We start from the raw sequence: 23,988 nt of genomic DNA, 5'->3' as shown, positions 1-23,988 counted from the left end.
CCAGTGAACCTTAAAAAAGCAACACTCCTGCCTTCATCAAAGAAGCATGGGAACAGAGCCTAGCCAAGGACAAAAGTGTTCCTTTCCTAAAACAGAAGTTAAATCAGATCCCTTCCCTTCTGATTCTTCAAGAAGTAACATCATCAACAGGCTTAAGCATTAATAAAAATAATAATAAATTAGTAAAAATAAAGAAATATACATAAGAGAGAGAAGAGGTCTGGAGAGAGAGAGAGAGAGTGAGTTCTGGGAGAATTTTCCTCTCCTTCCCCCTTTTAAAACCTAAATGTTCCTAGGAGTAGTCAGTCAACACCTTTACCAGTGAAAATCTCAGCAGAAAGAGTAGGGCCAGGATATAAAATAAATTAGGGGAAAGAGGAAAGGTAACCTTGGGAAGATCTTAAGGGGGAAGACGGGGTTGCTTGGGGAGAAGTTTCTAATTTTACCTTAAAGTTACCCTAACTGGACGACCTTTTCTTTCCTGTAAGCTCTTTAGTCTTAAGCGAGGACCACATACCCCATTCTATACGATATTTACAAATCATAAAGCAAAATGCCATCGCACCTTCAGCGGTTTGCGGGCCTCCGTAGTATTTCAGCTCAAATTTTCGTCTCTAGAAACACATTTTAAAACGCCATAAATTGGCACATGGGTTTTCACAAAAACTCAGTGTTGAAGGTGGCACCAAGTCTCAGCGGTGGCGCGCCCTGTCCACAGCCCCCCTGAGAAACAGCTGCCGGGTTTCACCCCGAGCAGAGCCCCGCCTGCCCACCGCCCAGGTCCCGCCCCCGCCCAAGGTCACTATAGTCCCCTCGGGACGCGCCCCGCATCCCTGCCAGCGACTTTGCAGGAACTGCGCTCCTGGATTCGGTCGTTCTGAGGATGGAGAAAAGGGCTCGGAGCTCCTCCAGAGAGGCCCACGGGAGAGGCAGCGGGTCCGCCCACAAAGAGAACAAGAGGGCGAAGGCTGAGAGGGGCGGCAGAGGCCGCGGGCGCCGGGACGCCGGGCCGGAGCAGATGGCCCTCGGGCGGGCAGGGAGCTCGGGTGAGCCCCGAGCGCCTGCAGCCACCGTGGTGGACGTGGATGAGGTCCGGGGCTCTGGCGAGGAGGGCACCGAGGTGGTGGCGCTGCTGGAGAGCGAGCGGCCCGAGGAAGGTACAGCGGTCAGGCTGAGGCCCCGGGAGGGGGTGCGGCCTTTCCAAGTGGTACCCAAGGGATGTCAATTAAGGTGCAATGAGGCACCGCACTGAGAGCTTCCGAGGCCAGAGCAGCCTGCTGGACCTGCTCAGCTTCCCAGGAAATGAAAGACGCGAGATAGGACCCACCAACCCCTCTGTGGTGGAGACCAAAATGCATCAGAAGAAATACAAATAACATCAGCTAAATACCGCTGTTCTCAGGGGTCAGCCATGGATGGGAGGTGGGAGGGAGTGTGATCCAGGTTGGGGACCAATCAACGTGGTTCAGGGCAACTATGTAGCTTATTCTCCTCTCCTCATCAGACTTTCCTAAAAGTATTTTACACTTTGCAGTGATCATACTTTCTAAAAAGTAGAGGCAGCAGAGCCAAGTAGAGAAAAGCTAGATCTCAGTTTGAATCTTAGCTAACTATTTGATCATAGTCAGGGACTTAACCATGTATCAAATGGGGACAGCAATACTACCCACCTCAGAGGGTAATTGTGAGGATAAAATAAGACGCTGGAAGCACTTATCTTGCGCAAAGCCTGGAGGGAAAGAAAAAAAACACCCTTGCAAGCTAAAAGAGGCAAGTTAGACCAAAGGGAGGGAATCACAGGGAAAGGTGTCTCTTTAGCTTCTGCAGGTGAAGCAACTCTTAGGAACAAATTTATCTGCTTCCAATCCTTTCTATGATGAGTGGAAGAAAAAACGCATTACACCTTAATTTCAGGGTGAGGGAGGTTTAAAGGAAGGTAAATAAGGAATAGTGTGTTATACTACTTTCTGCTGACTATGAAATTTTAACATCTCCTGGCTACCAGCACTGCCCTATATGCTGTAGCACTGAAAGCTATGACTTGAGAAAGATTCCAGCAGTTGGGATGTAGTTTATGTTGACCATGTTAAAGCTGTTTTGCCTAACTGATGCCCTTTCATGGGTCAGAAACTTCTGGTCATTAAAGGGTTATTGGATTCACTGCTACAGTAGTGCTGAGGTTAGAGGTCTGTAAGTATTGTGCTTCAGACCACATGGGTGGGGCAGGGAAGGAAGGGAGCCCCATTTTTGGAGCTCCTACTGTGTGCCAGGCACATGCTAGGTGTTTTACTGAGTATTATCATTCCCGTGTCACAGATGAGAAAAAATGCTGAGAAATTAAATAACTTGCCCAAGACCTACAGGTGGGAAGTGGAGAAGCCAGCATTCCAGAATAAAACAGTCTTATTGAAAAGCCCATCCTTGCAGGGTGCTGCCCCTGACTTCTGGTCATGGTTCCAGCACTGCCACCAACTAGCTGTGGCCTTGGGCTAGTAGCTTCACCTTGTGGGCCTCAGTCTGTTCAGCTATAAAGTGACTAGAGCTTCGGGCCCCCACAAGCAATGGATGAGCCCATTAAGGATGAGACACCCTTGCTGAGCCCTTGTCTGGGAGGTTTCTGTGGCTCCCAGAGGAAAGGGGAACAGACACATCAACATCCCCTCTCCTCCTCACTAGTACCACACTCCCACAGCCAGGCTACCTAAGATTTGGGAGAAACTAAGAGAAGCTTCATTTTACTGAAATGTTGAGGATTCTCAGACTGTCGTATCTCAAGGCGCTTCCTGCTTTAACATGTAGTGTTACACTATTCACTTACACTAAACAAATTGGATATTCAAGGAACTCATTCTAAGAGAATAATATTTTGTGAGTAAAGCTTCAAGTTAGATTTGGGTATACATATTAGTTTTCTGTTCACATCCCTAACTATGGTATGAAGGAATTTTGAGGACTTTCTTCACTTATAAAATATAAATTTTGTTGGTATGTGCATTTATTTATTTTTACTTACCATGGTTACCACTGGCAAATGAAATATATTTATAAGCTAGTAAACATGGCAATAACACTGTTACTGCTTTTAGGGAAGAATATTGCAAAAACTAATAAGATGTTTATAGAAACACCTCTCTCAAAACTGCATCTCCCAGAGTAGGTTGCATGAGAAATAAATTCCATAGAACATGAATTTGCTTGGAGGAGACATCGCCTGGTCAAATGTTTGGGAAATACTAGGTTAAACAAAGCTAAGAATGCTTCTTTGCTGCAGGGATTCTCCTAGCTTCAATATGCCAGTGACTATTGGGAAGCTCCAGGAGTGAGATACAGTACACAATATTTCCTAAACTTGTTTGCTCCAGGAACACTTGCTTTGTGGAGCGCCCTGGAGGATTAGTGTTCCGTGGGACGCCATTTAGGAACTGCCATACATTGGCATTTAGCACCGAATTTGGTTTTGTGCTGGTGCAGCTTGTGTATCTGCCCTCTTCGAGTAAATGGCACATCAATTTGGTGATGACCTTTCCAGTTATTTTGCAAGAATGGAAATCAAATTTTCAGGCCTACTAATTAGTTATCCATTTCCTTCCCATCCCTTAAAAATAGACTTTTCACCATTTCTAATCTTTAGTCACCTTCTATTCCTCTATAAGATTTTTAAACTGACAAATAGTATCCCTTTGGCCAGTTTTCTAGTACCTGTGGATTAAAATTCTTGAGATTTCTATAACCATTACATTTAAATCATTTTCAGTATCCACTTCTCCTTCCTTCCTACATTCAACAAGTATTTATTGAGCACCTGTATGTGTCAGGCACTATTCCAGTCCTGGGACATGGTTTAAACAAGACAAGGCCCCAAGAAGCTTATGTGCTTGAGACTGAATTTTCCCTGATACCATTTCATTTATCACCCAAGCAACCTGGATGGCCTGAACTTCAGTTCCATATCACTTTTTTATAGGCACAAATGGGCTAATATTACCCCATATAGGTGATTTTCAAAGACTGTCTAAAGATCCACACCTGAAGCCAAAGAAGGGGCTCTCATGGAGGAATTTCAGATATTGGGGCAAGTGGTAGATGGAGCTGTAATTTCAGGGAAGATGAACCTCTGGACACATATGGTTTGAACCACTTCAAATAGAAGAAACTATGCAGAGAGGGACAAAGGGTCCTGTTTTTTCTCAAAATTGTACTTCTAGAGGATACTAAGGAAATATCATCTAAGTATGGCTGTGTGTGTGTGTGTGTGTGTGTGTGTGTGTATGTGTGTGTGTATGCCTTTTTGGCACATGCATATGAAAGGAGCACAGCTTCTGTCCTCTAGTTGGAAATGGATAGCTCAAAAGTAAAGCCAATCGTGTCTAACAAAGTTGACAGCAATCTGCTTTTCACAATGAAAAATAAAGACTTAAATGGAACCTTTGTAATGCTAAGTGCCTTTGGAACGTAAATCTATTTTGTAGCAATTTCATTGATCGTGTATTTTTAAGGTACCTATTTAAGAGGGGCTCAGATAGAAAAAGTACTTTTGTAGCAGTTACCACTAGGTAAACATGAGTTTTAAATGACAACACCAGACATGTAAAAAAACACAGTTCAGTGCTTTTATATTTATATGTCATTTCATTCTTATGCCAGAGATATGAGCTATTCCACGAGATAGTTATTATGAAATAGTTATGCAATAGCATTTCCTTGAATAGATGAGGAAACTGAGAGGTTGTGTACCTTGCTTAAGGTCATTTGGACAGAAAACGGTGGAGCCAGAACCAGAACCCAGACCTTCTGCCCAGATTCTGTGGTTGTTCCAGTGTACCCTCCACTGCCTTTCCAGGAGCCTGCTCCACCTTCCATCTGCCCACAAAGCCCTTCACACAGACCGCGCCCCGGGCTCTGGGAACTGACCACGCTGATAGACAGCTCGTTCCATTATTTCCAGCAAGGTCGGCAAACTGCTCTGACCCTAATACCAAGGACCGGACTAGAGGTGCTAGTCAGTGAATATGGTGAAGTTCCAATATAATTATTCTTTTGCTTTTTTTTTTTTTTTTAAGGTACCAAGTCTTCCAGTTTAGGGGCTTGTGAGTGGCTTCTTGTCCTCACATCCCTGCTCTTCATCATTGTGACCTTCCCTTTTTCTATCTGGTTCTGCATAAAGGTGAGATTCCATGAGGACCCAATAAGTAATTTCTTGGTGCCTCTCACTGACCACACCATGTCCACTCTCATTTCTGTGTTTTGGTACATGCTGTCTGCTCTGCATTGAATGCCCTCACTCCCACTCACCTTCCAGGAGAGCTCTTACTCTTTATACCTGCTCAGAGATAACTGTGAAGCCTTTCTTGACTCCTCCAGACTGTCATTCCCTTCCTTGTGCTCTCGTGTCATCCTACTTTCACATCAATTCTAGCAATTACCACATGTATAATATTTGTGGATACACAATCTCTGCCATTAGACTGAGAGCCCCTTCAGGACAGGAGCTATGTCTAGTTCATCTACACTCTATAACACAAAGACCAGCCCAGAAGAGGTCATGATGCCTACTCCTGACACCTCCAGGAAACTTCTCAGGCAGCTTCTATAGACCACAGATGATAATTATCTTGGGCCCACAGGTGGTTACACATGGCTGTCCCTGAAGTAAATGAAGACCTATGTCAGTTTGGGAAGCACATACCAAGATGGAATTAGAAGTGCAAGAGATTTATGGGGTGGCACGGTCTGTGAAAGATTAAGGGGAGAGAGAATAAGAGTAGGCAGGGAAAACCTTCAGACGATGATGCAGATCTGACACCTGTGATGTGAGAAGGGGAAGGAAGGATTGGACAGAGAGTGCCTCAGACTGCGGGACACCTCCAAGAAAGTCTTGGCCAGACTGAAAGGGAACTCCAGAGCAAAGTTTGCCTCATAGATGAGTCTCACAATGGGCAGAAATGGCCAAGCCCTTGTATCCCTGCCATTCTTAGTCATTGGCCGGAGCTGTCAGGGAAGAGCATGTCCTTGGCTGGAACGCTACAGATGCTGCTGGGGCTGTGGCCGATTTCACTCTCCACACAAGCTCTCCTTCCTCTTCTTCTCCTTCGTCTTTGTGAAAGGGTGTTGGATTTTGTCAAATGCCTTTTCTTCCCCCATTGAGATGATTACATGGTATTTGCCCTTTATTCTGTTAATATGGTGTATTACATTCATTGAATTTTGGATGTTAAATCAACTGTGTATTCCTAGAATAAGTCCCACTTGGTTATGATGTATAATCCTTTTTATATGTTACTGGAGTCAAGTTGCTGGTTGTTTGTTGAGGATTTTTGCATTTATATTCATGAGAGATACTGGTCTGTAATCTTCTTGTCTTGAGATATCACTGTCTTGTTTTGGTATCAGGGTAATACTGGCCTCAGATAATGAGTTGGAAAGATTTCCCTCCTCTTCTATTATTTGGGAGAATTTGTGAAGAACTGGTATTAATTCCTCTTTAAATATTTGGCAGAATTTACCAGTGAAGCCATCTGGTCCTGGACTTCTCTTTGTGGGAAATTTTTAAACTACTAATTCAATCTTTTAATTCTGGGTCTTTTTCATTTTTCTTTTTCTTCTCGAGTCAGTTTTGATAGTTTATGACTCTGTAGGAATTTGTCCATTTCACCTGTTATCTAATTTGTTGTTATATAGTTGTTCACAATTTTTTCTTTTATAATCTTTTTTATTTCTGTAAGGACAGTAGTGATGTCTCTGTCACTCCTCTTTGACTCCTGATTTCAGCAATTTGAATCTCCTCTCTCTTCTCTTGTTCAGTCTCGCTAAGTATTTGTCAATTTTGTTGATCTTGTCAAAGAACCCACTTTTGGGTCAGTTGATTTTCTCTGATGCTTTTCTATTTTCTATTGCATTTATTTCCACTCTAATCTTTATTTTCTTCTTCCTGCTTACTTTGGGTTTACTTTGTGCTTCTATTTCCAGTACATTAAGGTAGAAAATTAGGGTATTATTTTGAGATATTTCTTCTCTTTTGTTATAGGCATTTACAGCTATAAATTTTCCTTTAAGCACTACTTTAGTTGCATCCCACATGTTTTGGTATCTTGAGGTTTTGTTTTCATTCATCTCAAAGTGTTTTGTTTTTTTTTTAATAAACTTTATTTATCATTGTGTTCTGAATTTACAGCATTTTTAAAATTTATTTATTTTATTTATTTTTGGCTTCATTGGGTCTTTGTTGCTGCGTGCGGGCTTTCTGTAGTTGCAGTAAGCAGGGGCTACTCTTTGTTGCAGTGCACAGGCTTCTCACTGTGGTGGCTTCTCTTGTTGTGGAGCATAGGCTCTAGACACAAAGGCTTCAATAGTTGTGGCTCGCAGGCTTCAATAGTTGTGGCTCGCAGGCCCTAGGGCGCAGGCTCAGTAGTTGTGGCACACAGGCTTAGTTGCTTCACGGCGTGTGGGATCTTCCTGGACCAGGATCGAACCCATGTCTCCTGCATTGGCAGGCGGATTCTTGACCACTGCGCCACCAGCGAAGTCCCTCAAAGTGTTTTTTTTTTTTTGTTTGTTTTTTTGTTTTATGCGTTACGCGGGCCTCTCACTGTTGTGGCCTCTCCCGTTGCGGAGGACAGGCTCCGGACGCGCAGGCCCAGCGGCCATGGCTCACGGGCCCAGCCGCTCCGCGGCATGCGGGATCCTCCCAGACCGGGGCACGAACCCGTGTCCCCTGCATCGGCAGGCGGACTCCCAACCACTGCGCCACCAGGGAAGCCCCCTCAAAGTGTTTTTAAATTTCTTTTGTGATATCTTCTTTGACCTATCAGTTATTTTAGAGTGTGTGGTTTAATTTCCATATATATGTGAATTTCCCAAATTTCCTTCTGTTATCAATTTCTAATTTCATTCCATTGTAATCAGAGAATATACTTACAGTGGTTTCAATCCTTTTAAATTTATTGAGTTTTTTTTATGGCCCAGCATATGGTCTATCCTGGAGATGTTTCATGTGTGCTTGAAAGAATATCTATTCTGCTATTGTTGGGTGGAGTTATGCATAGCTATCTGTTAGGTTTAATTTGTTTATAGTGTTGTTCAAGTCTTTTCTTTCCTTGTTGACCTTCTGTCTAGTTGTTTCATCCATGATTGAAAGTGGGATAGTAAAGTCTCCAACTTTTATTATTGAATTGTCTATATCTACCTTCAGTTCTTTTGGTTTTTGTTTTATATATGTTGGAACTCTATTTTTAGGTACATATATGTTTACCATTGTTAGACTTTCCTAACACATTGGCCATTTTATCATTACACAATGTCCCTCTTTATCACTAGTAACATTTTTGCGTGTTTGTTTTAAACTTCATTTTGTCTGATATCGGTATAGTCACTCCTACTCTCTTTTGGTTACTCTTTGTGTGGTATATTTTTTTCTATCTTTTTACTTTCAACCTATTTGTATATTTAAATAGAAAGTGTATCTCCTACAGACAACATATAGTTGGCTACAGGCTCTTCCTGAAGGGTGATCTGAGCACCTGCATGGCTGCCGTAAGGTCTGTAAATAGCTAATGAGTGATACATGTAAAAGCTCATAATGCATCAATCACGGCAATATACAAGATTAAATATGCTGTGACTACTTTGATTTGGTGGAACCAATTATTTTTTAGATAACCATGACTCTCTAATCAAAATCTGTCCACAGTCTCAAAAATTTTATGCTTTTTCATTGGTTTCTGAAATTTTTCATTTACTAAGTATATATTTTAGAAATGTAAGTATAAACAGAAATTTTTTCTTGGTTCTCAAAGCAAAAGATTTCTGATACCTAGGATCACTCTCACACCAGGGTCTTCTGAAGACTTCATTTTAATCTCTTGGAGTGATTCAAAAGTATTAAATTTTCCTTTAGGTTATACAGGAGTATGAGAGAGTAATTATATTCCGACTGGGACATCTGCTTCCTGGAAGAGCCAAAGGCCCTGGTAAGAATGATCTTTTTTACTCCCCCAGAGACTTGCCAATTTCTTCAATCCATGCATGTCTGTAATACAGCTCTCATATTACATGAAGTAACTTGATTCATGATATCTTCATTTTTCAATCTGTTACTTGTAACACAGGTTATTAAGAAATTCTTCAGAGAGCATTACTACCAGGTCACAGTGACCAAAAGAGAGAGTGGATGCAAAAAGCTGAATGCCAGGGCCAGGCTGGCTGGAGTAGCAAGTAGGCTAGGACCTAAGACCAGGCACTGGTTTGAGTAGAACATGTAAGTGGTCTGAGTCCTGTGAATTCTCAGAGCAAAACTGAGCTAGTTCAGGATCCAGGGAATCAGAACACACCAGGCTAGATAGGCAAAGTTCAGCATCCAAGTAACAAATTGGCCTTCAGTTCATGGAAATTTAAGAAACGTAGATTAAGCACTTCCCGTGTTTCATTGTTTAACTACAAAGGATATGAAGATGGATGAATTAGACATGGTCTCTAGTCTCTAGGACCTTAAAGTCTTACAGAGTTTGTATCCAGAAGTCCAAGCTGATTATGGGGCACAGATAGAAGTATCGTTAGTCTGAAAAGTCTAATAGTTGGGGTTTGAAGAGCTAATCCAGGAAGACATGAGAAGAAGCAAAGTCCCACTGTGCACAGATTGGAAAGGGTCCAAGTTCCAAGCCAGCTCTACAGAAACAGATAGAGAATAGACACCAGACTAGGAGACACAAATCAGTTTGAAGATTCAGAGCCAACAGATTGGTTCACACAAAAATAGAACCAGACCCTGTAGTTCCAGAACAGGGACTGCCTTGTTCTGGTTCTAGTTTTTGGTATCCTTCTCGATTGGGTCTGAGAAGGGCTAGTAGCTGGGTGGCTCCTCAGGGAGATCATGGGTGCTTGAGGTACTGCTGATTCCAACAAAGCTTTGGCTCTTGTACAAGCCTACAGTGTCCAGTGGTCTCTCAGAAAATCTCAGTAAATCAATCTAAAATATTGATTGCACATTGACCCTCTACATTATATTGGGTGGGTGAGGACTAACTAGCCAACCAGAAGGCTGGTATCATGATGTTGCTATTCTGATTCCTTTGGGGCTCACATTTTAAGAAATACCACATGGAGGTTGCTGGCTCTAAAGTTCTTACACACGTGGATTCAAGAAATAGTTTTACAGAGCACCTAAAAGGCACTAAGACTAACAGGAATGCGTAAGATGCTCTCGTTATAGAGTTTAAATCTAGTGAAGGAGACAGATGTGTAACCCAATATCTGGACAGGTCAGCACCATGACCAAGGTGACCATATAGCCCATTTTGCTGGGGATAATCCCTGTTTATGCCTGTTATCCTGGTGTAAGTCATAATAGTGCTCTCCTTTCACCCTCAAAAGTGCCCCAGCTTGAACAACAAATTATTTGGTAGCCTTAGTAACAGCAAACACACCATGGGTGGAGGTGGGATATGGGGAGGTCTATGGGCAGTTGGAGGCTAAGAAAAGCAATGCAACATGCAACTTGACGCCAAAAGAGTGAACCCCAAATGGCCTCCATGCTGGCCATTCACCTGTCACTTCCCCTGCCCCCTCTTCTAGGCCTTTTCTTCTTTTTGCCCTGCCTGGATACCTACCACAAGGTTGACCTTCGCCTCCAAACCTTGGAGATACCCTTTCATGAGGTAAGCCAAGTGGTGGATTTTGCTTTCTTTCTACATTTTCCCTGGCCAAGCTACCACTTCTGGCCCAGAGGAAAATGACTATTTTTGCTCAAAAGTAGAAAAGAAAAAGAGATACGGGCTACATCAAAATTTAAAACTCCTTTACAACAAAGGACACAATCAACAGAATGAAAAGGCAACTTACAGAATGGGAAAAAACCTGCAGATACTATATCTGATAAGAGGTTAATATCCAGAATATATAAAATCTTATAACTCAACAACAAGAAAGCAAACAATCCAATTAAAAATGGACAAAGGCCTTTGTGATGGTTAATTTTATGTGTCAACCTGGCTAAGCCATGGTACCCAGATATTTGGTCAAATACATCTAGATGTTGCTGTTAAGGTATTTTTTTAGATAAGATTAATATTTAAATCAGATGACTTTGAGTAAAGCAGATTGTCCTCCATATATGGTAGATAATATATATACTTGACTTGAATAGACATTTCAATACAGACTTGAATAGACATTTCTCCAAAGCAGATCTACAAATGGCCAAAAAACACATGAAAAGATGCTCCACATCACTAATCATCAGAGAAATGCAAATCAAAAACACAATGAGATACCACCTCACATCTATCAGGATGGCTCTTATTAAGAAAAAACCAGAAAATAATAAGTGTTGGCAAAGATGTAGAGAAATTGGAACCCTTGTATACTGTAGGTGGGAAGGTAAAATGGTGCAGCTACTGTAGAAAACAGTATGACAGTTCCTCAAAAAATTAAAAATAGAATTACCATATAATCCACCAATTCTTCTTTTGGGTATAAATGCCAAGGAATTGAAAGCAGGGTACTGAAGAGACGTTTGTATACCTATGTTCATAGCATCATTTTTTTTCACAATGGCCAAAAGGTGGAAGCAATCCACGTGCCCGCTGATGGCTGAATAGATAAACAAAATGTATATGCCGACAATGGAATAATAATCAGCCTTAAAAAGGAAAGAAATTCCGGCATATACTACAACATGGCTGAACCTTGAGAAAAGTATACCAAGTGAAATAAGCCAGTCACAAAAAGACAAATACTGTATGATTCCATTTATATGAGGAACATAGAGTAGTGAAATTCAGAGCAACAGAAAGTGAATGAGGGTTGTGGGGACTGCCAGGAGGAGAGAATGGGGAATTGTTCACCAGTTTTCAGTTTTGCAAGATGTAAAGAGTTCTGGACACTGGTGGCCCAACAATGTGAACGTACTTAACACTACTGAATTGTGCACTTAAAAATGGTTAAGATGGTGAATTTGATGTTTTGTGTATTTTACCACAATTAAAAGTTAAATGTAGAGATAACATCTAGACTTTCCTGTTACTGATTCAGATTTATAAGCCTTTCCTAAACTGTCTCCCACTTTCAGTCTGAGGTTCTTTCTCATTCTTTCTTTTGGTAAATGGAAATGTGAATAACAATAATATACTTTTAAAAGGCTTATTTTATATAATAAAATATAAAAAGGAGTAAAACTTATACCTAACCCTATCACCCATAGAGTTGATATTTTAGAATGTATCCTTTCAGACTTTTCTATATATGTGGTTGTAGTTTCAGACATATATGTGTGTGCATTTGTTTGTATATATATATATATATATATATATATATATATATATCACACCATACATACTATTTTGCAACATGTTTTTTTCACTCAAAAATCTATTGTTATCACCTTTTCATATATTACCTATGTTTCTACCTCTTTGTTTTAAACAGACACACAGCATTTCATTGTATGGATTTTACTCAACTAATTGAGTAATTGGAATCTACTCAACTAATTCCCTATTGTTGATATTATTTCTACTTTTTTTATTACAATAAGCAATACTATGAATCATATCCTTGCAGCTAAACCCTTGAAATATATCCTTGTGATTAATGTCTAAAAATGGAAATGTTGTACACATACATCTTTTAGGGCTTTTGATATGTATCACCAAACTGCCCTCTAAATGCACACTCAATACATTTGAGCGCTTGTTTCCCAGAACATGTTGCTCTTTTAGGAGATTTTTTTGGCATCGGTTTTAAAAGACTTGATATACAATCAACTGAGTGTTTTCATGTAAGAAAATTATTCCTGATTTTTTTTTTTACAAAAGGATTTAAAACAAGATTCCTTTAAATTGTGAGTTCTTTAGTGTATTTAATACAAACTCCATAATTAAAAAAAAAAACACGTCTATTTTGATTAAAGGGCGAGCCTACTACTCTTTCTCCTTACCATCATCTTATGCTGAGAAAATACCCTTTGAACATATTTAGCTCCTCTATCCTCATGTGGGAAAGGAACCCAAGAATCAGGGTTGTCATCCAAATTTTTTTTCTGCCTAGGTTGTAACCAAAGACATGTTTGTAATGGAGATAGATGCCATCTGCTACTACCGAATGGAAAATGCCTCTCTTCTCCTAAGCAGTCTTGCTCATGTGTCCAAAGCAGTCCAATTCCTTGTGCAGACCACCATGAAGCGTCTCCTAGCACATCGATCCCTCACTGAAATTCTTCTAGAGAGGAAGAGCATTGCACAAGATGTAAAGGTACTTAGATGAATTTAACACCAAGTATGCTGAAGTATCCCTTTATCTTTTATTCCTTTCTTCATTGGCCATTTACTGAATCTTCCATGTGCCATGCATTCAAAGATACCGTCCTGTAAGGAGCTGACAGTTAAGAGGTTGCCAAATTGACCCTGAGCCAATCATAGTCCCCAATCTGTGCTGACTAGTCAGTCATTGCCACAGTTTTTGTTCTCAAAACAAATAGTGGCTTTAGACTCATTGTAAAGTGCCCACATAGCACAAGGTGGTGGGGGTGGCAGCTGGCAGGGGTGGTGGGGCTGGACAGGGTCGGTTGGTGGGACACAGAGATGATAAGGAATGCATCTTGGGACCTTACAGTCTAGTTGGGGAAACAAGCAAAGTCAGATAATGATAAGTTCAAATAAGACTTTCAGATGAAAAGAGGTAAGATGTCACAGACCCTTATGTGATTCATTACCCAATCCATCACCTAGATTTGATTGAGTTGGAATGATAGGAGGGAGAGAAAAGCAAGAGCTGCCTCACAAGCAGCAGCGTCTAGGCCGCAGGCAGCAAGCTCAGCGACCTTGCCCACAACCAGGGTAGGCATCTTCACTTCTTACCAAGACAAGTTGGCAAAGGTATTCAGAAGAGAGACGAGAACAAAGCAGCATTCTAGGCAGCTGGCCAGTCGGGTGGCAATTACCACCAGTGACGGAGCCTGTCATTGAGGCCATGAGGCACCCAAGCCCAGAACTGAGTTCGGAGTCTGGCTGAAGGAAGACCTCAATAGAAGGAACTAAGGATCGAAGGCATTGATAATGATTGTGCCTGATGGGGCCTGAGCAGACACAGCTGAGAAAATGAGGTAACCAAATGTTCGTGACATGTCCAATTCATCACTGATAAAACTGGGACTAGCATCCTAGTGGAAAAAGGAAGAATTCAGAAAATAAGAGAAGCTGAAAGGAGAAGAAGTTAGAACAAGTAGACACAGGGGAGTTTCTGCTCTGGAATTTAAAAACCACTCACGTTGCTCCCCTCTGCCGTCCCTTCAGCCTCTCTTCCTGTTCATCCCTCCCCTCCAAAGGATAAAGGATAAGGTCCAGACACGACATTCAAGCTTGCCCTTGTTATGTTGAATTATAATTTATGCATTTACACATTTTTCTTCCCATACCATGAACTCCATAACGTCAGGGGTCATATTTTATTCCTCTTTTGTCCTCAGTACCTGGCATGGGGCTGTTACACAGCAGTCAGATACTGGGTTTTTGGATGAGTGGATAAATGACCCAACTGTTGTAGCCTCACCTCTTGCTGTCCTTCCCCCAGTGTATCTAATCCTCCAGCGGACTTAGTGTTTCTCCAGTGTTCAGTGTGTCTATGCTTCCATGCCTGCTCTTAGGCTGTTCCTCTGTACCAAATATTTCCCTTTTCCCTACAGGCAAAATCATATTGTTCTTTAAGATGTCACCTCCTCTATGAAGTCTTTTTCAACATTCCTTCCTCCCATCAACCCCCTAAATTAGTCTTATCAGGGTTCCCAATGCACTAACTATTTATCTAGCCACCAAGAAATCATCAGAAATAAGTTAAAAAGGAAAAGGAGTATGGCCCGCATATTGCTCCATGCCCTGCCCCCCTTTCCAGAACACACAATTCATTTTCTTCCCACTCCTGGGATGGGGAGGTGGGGAAGATGCGTGCCACCAACAGGAAGTGAAAGCACCTGTAAATGAATATTATATGGAAGAGAATATCATACGAGAGAGAGACTAAAGATTTTGGTTCTCTAATAAATGCATTTTAGAACAAATTTAACAAATATACCATCTCTATTATTTCCTATTGCTTCTGTAACAAATTACCACAAACTTGATGGCTTAAACCACCACCAATTTAACCTTACAGTTTTTTAAAAATATATCTATTTATTTATTGGCTGCGTCGGGTCTTAGTAGCGGTGCGCAAGCTCTTGGTTGTGGCGCACGGGCTTAGCTGCCCTGCAGCACGTGGGATCCTAGTACTCTGACCAGGGATCGAACCCGCGTTCCCTGCATTGGAAGGCGGATTCACTACCACTGGACCACCAGGGAAGTCCCAACCTTACAGTTTTGAAGGCCAGAAGTCCAAAAGAAGTTTTACTGGGCCAGAGTCAAGGTGTCAGTCAGCAGGACTGGTTCCTTCTGGAGATTTTGAGAGGAGAATTCATTTCCTTGCCTTTTTCAGCTTCAGGTGGCCACCTGCATTCTTTAGATCATGGCCCCTTCCTCCATCTTAAAAGCACAGCACTCCAACCTCTGCTTCCATCATCACACCACCTTCTCCTCTTCTGAAGCCAGATGTCCCTCCACTTCCCTCTTATAAGGACACTTGCAGTGGCTTTTAGGGCCCACCAGCAAGATCCAGGATAAACTCCCCATTTCAACAGCCTGGAACTTAATTGCATCTGCAAAGTCTCTTTTGGGGTAACACTCACAGGTTCCAGGGATTAGGGCATGGATGTCTTTAGGAGCCATTAGTCAGCCTACCACACCATCTTTAATTCCACAAATATTTGTTGAGTGGCACTGTGCAAATTAAACAACTTTTGCAAGGCCCTATAATGTTAAAACAAAACAGGGAAATACATAATGTCCTTTCAGAAGAAATGTGCTTTCTCAGTGCAACGGCCATTGGTGCATAGGGGTGCTCTCCTCCCACCCGGAGGTTCTTACATCTAAACTCTTCCCTCCACAGGTTGCCTTGGATGCAGTGACCTGTATTTGGGGAATCAAAGTGGAGAGAACAGAAATGTGGGTAGGAAATTAACCAGGAAGAACAATATGATAAAGGGAGATATTTTGGTTTTATTTAAAAACTTCTATTTGAAAAATTGTTTTCATTGAATGAGTACTGTAGCCATATTAGCATAAATTTGGAAGAAAGAAAAAAATTTACCTATTATCTCATAGCCACAACATAACCACTGTAACATCTGGGCAAATTACTTTCATATTTCTATGGATTTAAACCTTTTTTAAAGATAAAATTCACATAACGTAAAACTCACCACTTTTAACCATTTTAAATTACAACTCAGTGTTTTTTAGTATATTCACAGAGTGATGCAACCACCACTACCATCTAATTTCAGAATATTTTTATCATCTCCAAAAGAAAGTCTGCATCCACTAAGCAGGAATTCTTCATTGCCTCCTCAACCCCTAGCCCCTGACAACCACTAATCTACTCTCTGTCTCTCTGGATTTGGCTATTCCAGGAATTTAATATAAATATTATAATCACACAATCCGTGGCCTTTTCAGCCTGGCTTCCTTCACTTACCTTAATGTTTTCAGCATCCAACCATGGTGTAGCATGAATCAGTACTTCATTCCTTTCTATGGTCGAATACTTTTCTATTGTTCAGCTGGCTATACCACATTTTGTTTATCTACTCATCGGTTGATGGACATTTGGGTTGTTTCCACTTTGGGACCATTATGAATCATGCTGCAATGAACATTCATGTGCAAGTTTTCGTGTGAACATGTTTTCACTTCCCTTGGGTATATACCTAGGGGTGGAATTACTGGATCATACGGTAACTCCATATTTAACTTTCTGAGGAACTGCCCATTTTTCTATCTATGTATTTTTTTATAGTTACAATCAGGGGGAAAATACAATTTTGTATCTTTCATGCAATACGTTAAGTATTGTTCTCATTTGGTCAGTTCTACCCTTTTCAAAATCAGTTCTCTTTTATAAACTTAGATGACTTCCCTCATTATTAATAGTCCGGCTCTTCAAGGCTGTTCTTCATTATTGAAATTTAACAGCCGGGATTTAGATTAAACTTTAAGTGGGAAAATGTTCGTAGTATATCAACACAAAATTTGTTTCACTTGTAAAGAGAAAACCATAACTCTACTATAGCATCAATGATAAGAAAAATCAGCATTTGAGGCACTGCCCTGAAGCTGCTCTTCCCTGCCCACTGTCTGCGCAGAGGTCGGGGGCCACACACGCTGCTAAATCAGAATTCGCTGTGCGTCGTGAAATGACAGCAGAGAAGGTGGCAGGTCTGTACGAAAGCCCCGGCTGCTAAAAGCAGCGCTGCACACCTACCTACCCATGCCCTTTCTCTTTCAGTAAGGATGTGAGGTTGCCAGCCGGGCTGCAGCACTCGCTGGCGGTGGAGGCCGAAGCACAGAGACAGGCCAAAGTGCGGGTGAGCCAGCCCCGAGCAGGCCATCCTCCTGCACAGCTGCTCCTTGAGGATCACCAGAGAATCCAAAAGAAGGCCTCCTCATGGAGAACATTTCCCCTTCGCTCCTCACCTATTCATCCAGGCGCTGGGGGGAATCTGGCTTGTGCCCACACCACTCTATTAAAATTGCTCTCCTCAAGTGTGTTAACAGCCTCCTAACTGACCAACGTAAGGTCTCTTTTCCTGTTACTCCCTCTCTCTGAAGTTATTAGTAACAGTGACCTTCTCCTCCTTGAATCTTGCCTTCTCCCTCTCCCTAAAGGCATCTCCCCACGCTCCATCCCTCTTCTCTAGCACTGGCATCTTTCCCTGGGTAATAGCAGTCACCTGTCACCTCTAGGTTAATGACACCCCGACCTGTATCCCTAGCTCTGCACAAGCTCTGGAGGGACAACCATGATCAGGGCCCAATTCCCTCCACGCCAGAGCTGAGAGAAGGCTGTGCTACTCATGGCCTCTACTCAGGCATGCCAGGGAGAAGATGTGGCTGCCAGCAGCTCCTGAGGATTGAGGTGTGGGTGGGAAGGGTGTTGGGAAGAGAAAATGAGGACTGGAGGGGAGGTGGATTTCCCTTAAAGAACAGAACGTACGTAAAGAAAAACCCCTAACTATGTAAGAAGGTGGATAACTTTGGAGCTTTGATGGAGGAAGAAGGCAGTCCTCTGGGCAGAGTTGCTTCTAGATCTCTGAGTCCAGTGCCCTTTGCCCACTTTAAGGTGACAGTTGGGTGGTGAGCTTCATGCTTTCTCTTCTGAAATGCTAACCTGAGCTGGGAGTTATTCTTTCAGGATTCCATGTCTTTGCCTGGAATGCTGGCCAACCTTTCCTCTAAATGGCAAAATCCTACTACTCTTCCAAGGCCCACCAGACATAGTAACTCCCCTAACACTTCCTCTATACTTGTCATGGCCCTTAAAAACTTCTACCCTAAATTACAATTAACAGTGTAATCTCCCTGCCTAAATCAAGATCCTTAAGAACAAAAGATAGTCTGCTCACCTGTCACACAGTAGATACTAGTGCTTGTTTGTTGAGTCACACTAAGTAGGATTAAAACCTTCATGGAGTGAAGAAGAAAAATCACTTTGCTTTTCTTCACATCCCCTGTCTAGATGATCGCTGCGGAAGGGGAGAAGGCTGCGTCCGAGTCCCTGAGGATGGCAGCCGAGATTCTATCAGGCACTCCAGCTGCTGTTCAGCTTCGGTACCTCCACACCCTGCAATCCTTGTCCACAGAGAAGCCTTCCACAGTGGTTTTACCTTTGCCATTTGACTTGCTAAATTTCCTGTCTTCTCCAAGCAGTAGAACTCAAGGAAGCATCCCTTTACCAAATCCTTCCAAACCTGTTGAGCCACTGAACCCTAAAAAGAAAGACTCTCCCATGTTATAGGAGGAAACAAGGATAATGTGACTGCAAAGAGGGCTGCCATATAACAGCTACAGCCCTAAGCAAGGCCCCCTGTCCTCACTTCCTGCCCTTTGGTTGCCATGTGGAATGCCCTTGGAATGTATGAAGTCACAATGCAGCAACACACGAGAAGACAGTGAAATCATGTAATGACAGAGAAGCCATATAACATGCTTAGGTGGATCATCTAACCAGAGTAATTATGGGAAAGAGCTTTAGCCAGCATTCTACTTTGGAAAGAATTTTGAGTCTATATGTGGCTAAATTTTGACTTCAGATGTAGTTCAAATGTCCTTTTCGCTGTATGCCCTCTGGCCCCTTTGGCAAGGTCTTTGTTGCTCCCACAGCCCTTTCTACATGTCCCTATCATTATGCTTATCACACTCTGTTGTAATCTTGAGATGCAGGCTTCTCTCCAACTCTCCACGCAAGTGGCACTTCCGTGTTTCTGAGTGAATGAAAGAAAAAGAGATGTACTTGGGCTGGATATAAAATTTACACCTAATTAAAGAACTTAAAAGGAATTATTTTTATAGAGACTCTTTTTTTAAAATAGAGAAATAAAAGGACAAAAACATTTATCTGGTACATGTGGCTTAAAATCTGAGGAAGCATCACGATAAATATGGGGCTGATGTATTTTCAGGGTTGGCCCATACCCATCCCAGTGTACTGGTTTATTGGAGTTAAGGTGGCATCAAGGGTTGCCGGTCACTTTTCACCCCCACATGGATGGTTCCTGATTTCAGGTTGGCAAATGTTGGCAAGAGCAATGAAGGAGGAGGTAGGGCAATGCTGGTTCAGGCATAACCAGAGGCAGGAACAGAACAATAAGTGAATGCCAGGGTAGTAATGCAACAATGGCCTTTATGACCCTTAATAATTCCTTATAGCAAGGTTCTTTTTGTCAAAGGCAGATTTGCCTATATATCTGAGTGTCTGTGGTATCACCCATTGGTTGGTCTCCTCTGATGTCTGTCTCTAGTCAACATTTAAATTGCTCATTACCTTGCAGAGGCACCTTCCAGATCTGCTTGAGTAATCTATGGTATCTTTAGGTACTTCCCAGCTGTTAAGGTAGGAGGGCTTAATGGGAAAGAATAATGGGGATAAGCTGCTATGAAACTGTGTGCTAGGTGAAAAAGGGTATAATGAATAGTCAAAGGCAAATTCTTCACAGACCAGTTAGGTGAGTTGATAGTGTTGTCCACAAGGTCCTAGCAGTAGAAATCTTCTCTTGAGACCCAGGTGCTGTATTCCAACTGGTTACTGATTTTGAAATGACAGGTAGAGGACAAACTGAACAGTATAATCCAAATCTAGGACACATACAGTTTGTCGCTGGAAATTTACTTTAACAGAGTGGCAGTGTCTGAGTCAGTTCAGGCTGCTATAACAGAATTCCATAGACTGGGTGGTTTATAAACCACAGAAATTTATTTCTTACAGTTCTGGAGCCTGGAAAGTATAAGATCAAGATGCCAGCAGATTTGGCATCTTGTGAGGGCTCACTTCCTGGTTCATAGCCAGCCATCTTCTCACTATATCCTCACATGGCATAAGGGGGAAGAGTGTTCTTGGGGGTCTCTTTTATAAAGGCACTAGCCCCATTCATGAAGGCTCCACCATCATGACCTAATCACCTACCAAACACTAATACCATCAGCTCCTAATACCTACCTCCTAATACCATCACACTGAAGGTTAGGATTTCAACATATGAATTTGGGGGGTGGGGTGGGGGGAGGACACAAACATCCAGTCTACTGCAGGCTGTAAGCTGATAAAAGAGATAACATATTCTAACTTGGTATTGGAGTACACCACAACAAAACAACATGGTTGTAAGAGTGGAACAAGTCTATGACAATGGTATTCCAGGGCATTTGGGGATTGACAGTGACTCTGGTCTAGACCTGCATTTATTGCGCAGGCATGGGACTTAAGGGCTGGTGTACTGCAGGTTGTTGGACTCCAAATCACCAGAAAGAGGTCATCCTTTTTTACAGAACTAGAACAAATAATCCTAAAATGTACATGGAACCACAAAAGACCCAGAATTGCCAAAGCAACCCTGAGAAAAAAGAACAACGCTGGTGGCATAACCCTCCCAGACTTCAGACTATACTATCAAGCTCCAGTAATCAAAACAGTGTGGTACTGACACAAAAATAGACACATAGATCAATGGAACAGGATAGAAAGCCCAGAAATAAACCCATGTACCTATGGTCAATTAACCTTCAACAAGAGAGGCAAGAATATACAATGGGGAAAAGACAGTCTCTTCAACAAGTGGTGTTGGGAAAGCTGGACAGCTACGTGTAAATCAATGAAATTAGAAAACTCCCTCACACCACATACAAAAATAAAGTCAAAATGGTTTAAAGACCTAAATGTAAGACATGACACCATAAAACTCCTATAAGAGAATATAGGCAAAAAATTATTTGACATAAATCATAGCAATATTTTCTTAGATCAGTCTCCCAAGGCAAAAGAAATAAAAGCAAAAATAAACAAATGGGACCTAATCGAATTTAAAAGCTTTTGCGCAGCCAGTGAAACCATCAACAAACTGAAGAGACAACCTATGGAATGGGAGAAAATATCTGCAAATGATGAGACCAACAAGGGGTTAATAACCAAAACAGTGAAACAGCTCATACAACTCAAAAAAAACAGAGAGGGTCATCCTAAAGGGGCTTAGCAGGCCTACCTTAGAAATTTAAGGGCAACCCCAGCTCACCAGCATATCAGGGTAATGCTGGAGCTCTGCAGTTTGGACTCCCCTATATCTGGGAGGCCTAGCAGGTCATTCTGCCAATGCCTCTGTGCTCCATATTCTTGGGGATCATGTCTGGATGATAAAGTATGTTCCTCCTCATTAGATTGCTCCTGGCTGCTACAATGTTCTTTGGCAGAGTCTATCAGGACTGTGCAGGTTCTGATGTCCTCTAGAATTTTGGCTTGTGTGTCAATGCCGTTGCTGAGTATTTGAGCTGAGCAATTAAGTAGAGAATGTAGAAGTCAAATCCCTTCAAAGAGGGTTCATCAACTGCGCTTCTAGCTTTTCCTGAGCTTGGAGAGGAAAAGTAGCACTGTAACTGAGAGCTTAGACTCTGCTGTCAGATATACCAGATTTGATCCAGACTCTGTAACTTATTAGATGTTTAACCTTGGACATGCAACTTATCCTGACATAAATGGGGATAAAAGTAGAACCCACCTCACAGAGTTGTTGTGACTAAATGCGATAATACATGTGAAGTGCTTAGCACAGTGCTTACATGAGATAAATGCTCAATAAATCATGACTATTACTATGTTTCTGGTTTTAGCCCAGTAGCTCTAAATGACAGTAATTGGGCTCATCCAAATGGGAGCCTGGCCTCGTATACAGGTTGTTGTCCCCATGCTTCAAAAGTAGCCCCAATGGCTAGGAGCTCCTGTCCCCAGGGTGGTTGTTCTTGGACAGAACCAGCTTAAGAGGTTGTATATGAGGTCTCCTGTATTAGAATCCTCCCCACAATATTTCAAGCATTTGTTTCAAAGGTGTAGAGCTCTTTAGCACGATAGTAAAGCAAAATCTAGACAGAAGAGAGGAGTTTCTTCTCTTGATGAGCAATAGTTCTGGCCAGAAATCAGATACACTCTTCTTTCTTACCTGGGTTTGACTATTTGGGTGGCCAGAGCGGAAAATGGGAATGGATTACCAGCTGTACCTTGTGAACTTCAGGATCTGCTGGACATCTGGGATGGAAATATCTTGTCTGCCAAAGAGCAGTTTGCCTTGGTGAGACAGATGATGGGAACTGTTAATCTTATCTTCAGACTTTCAAAATTGTTTCTCACAGCTGGCCTAGAGATAGCCTGAAGTATGCCTCTGTCAGATCAGGGGCTCATGGAACCCAACCCCTGCAAGTACAAGAGGATGCCCTCCAAACAAAAGCCACTGCAATCCAGAAAGGCATGCAGGAGCCCTTTCATCAGCCATTCCAGAACAACAGGAACACTGCCCAGGCCAAATGACATTGCTGTGTACTGGGATTGTCTTGGGAGTGTCTGGAAGGCTGCCTTCACTGGTCTTGCTCTCAGATGCACCATCTAAGAAGTCCTGCTTTCTGAAAAACTGTACGTGGCAGGGCCCATCTTTGAGGTCAGGGGGATTGGTGGACTTGCTCAACAGTCCTGAATAGGAGATTGTCTTGAGGCTGTGGCAGACCTGGCTGGAATGAACTCTCCATTCTCCTGAGGCAGAGGTAGAAGTCCTGATGAATTCTAGACACTGCTTCCCATCTATATGGCTACAGAGGACCTCAGCCTCAGGCACAGATAGCAAGCACTCCTGTTTTGGAGGTATACAGGCCCTAGGCAACAGGGCTACTGCAGTTAGACTCCTAATTTTAGAGTAGCTCCTCTGCTTCCTGTGGGAAAATGTTTGCTGGTAGGTGGCACACTTATTTAAAATTCCAGAAGTGGGCAAACAGTGCTCTAGAGATTTGGGGCCTACAAGCAGAATTCTCAGCAGTCTTTGAAAGTGAAATGCAAAATGTAGGTTCCCCAGGCAATATCAGAGTCACTGATCTCCAGCTAGGAAAGGCCAAGAACAAGAGGAAAGCCCAGTCAATGTGTGCCAGAAAGCACCTGACAAGTGACCTGACCACAGTCAAGTCAGTAGGACCACAGCATAGGACCAGAACTCTTGGGAGAGAATCACACAGTGCCCACATGCATGGAGTTGGTCTGGGTGTGTGATGAAGAACCAGGCCTGGTGAACTGGGGACTTGCTCCAAGTTCTAGGATTCCTAAGACACTACCACCTCGGCTTCCCAGGGACGTGGACCACATCACCACTAGGCCTGGGGACTGGGACCCAGTGGAGTGTGATGAGGCACCTCCAGTCAGCACGGCTGTCTGGACATCTGAACACAGAGTGGCTGGTCTCCTTTAACACAAGCACAACAGCCTCACCTGGCAGCCCCACTGACAGAGAAGTGTAGCAAGAGCTCCTCTCTCCACTCTGCTCAGGAGACCACCTCAGGGTGATCTTGAGGTGTGGTAGGACTCAAGGACTATCTAAAACTTCCCACACAT

General features: G+C 42.5%; 1 protein-coding gene across 2 annotated transcripts; it reads left to right on the top strand.

Moving 5' to 3' along the window:
* Positions 1-845: 845 nt before the first annotated feature.
* Positions 846-19,415, top strand: NPHS2 (NPHS2 stomatin family member, podocin). 2 transcript variants are annotated; one of them, XM_032614674.1, is made up of 8 exons: positions 846-1,046; positions 5,061-5,164; positions 8,894-8,966; positions 10,567-10,649; positions 13,039-13,242; positions 15,967-16,022; positions 17,365-17,443; positions 18,595-19,415. In XM_032614674.1, exons 1-8 carry the CDS (start codon positions 884-886, stop codon positions 18,871-18,873), a joined length of 1,041 nt encoding a protein of 346 aa, XP_032470565.1. In that variant the 5' UTR covers positions 846-883; the 3' UTR covers positions 18,874-19,415. The 2 variants fall into 2 exon arrangements, with proteins under 2 accessions (XP_032470565.1, XP_032470557.1); XM_032614666.1 differs by having other exon boundaries at positions 846-1,157.
* The last annotated feature ends 4,573 nt before the right edge of the window (positions 19,416-23,988 follow it).

The sequence above is a fragment of the Phocoena sinus genome, chromosome 1, assembly GCF_008692025.1.
Source record: "Phocoena sinus isolate mPhoSin1 chromosome 1, mPhoSin1.pri, whole genome shotgun sequence".
Taxonomy (NCBI): Eukaryota; Metazoa; Chordata; class Mammalia; order Artiodactyla; family Phocoenidae; genus Phocoena; species Phocoena sinus.
This window is presented reverse-complemented; position numbering and strand designations above follow the sequence as displayed.

Coding starts and splice junctions, on each gene's coding strand:
- NPHS2 (XM_032614666.1), top strand. CDS start 884: ATGGAGAAAAGGGCTCGGAGCTCCTCCAGAGAGGCCCACGGGAGAGGC. Junction 5,165..8,893: donor CTATCTGGTTCTGCATAAAG/GTGAGATTCCAT, acceptor ATTTTCCTTTAG/GTTATACAGGAGTATGAGAG. Junction 16,023..17,364: donor AAAGTGGAGAGAACAGAAAT/GTGGGTAGGAAA, acceptor TTTCTCTTTCAG/TAAGGATGTGAGGTTGCCAG.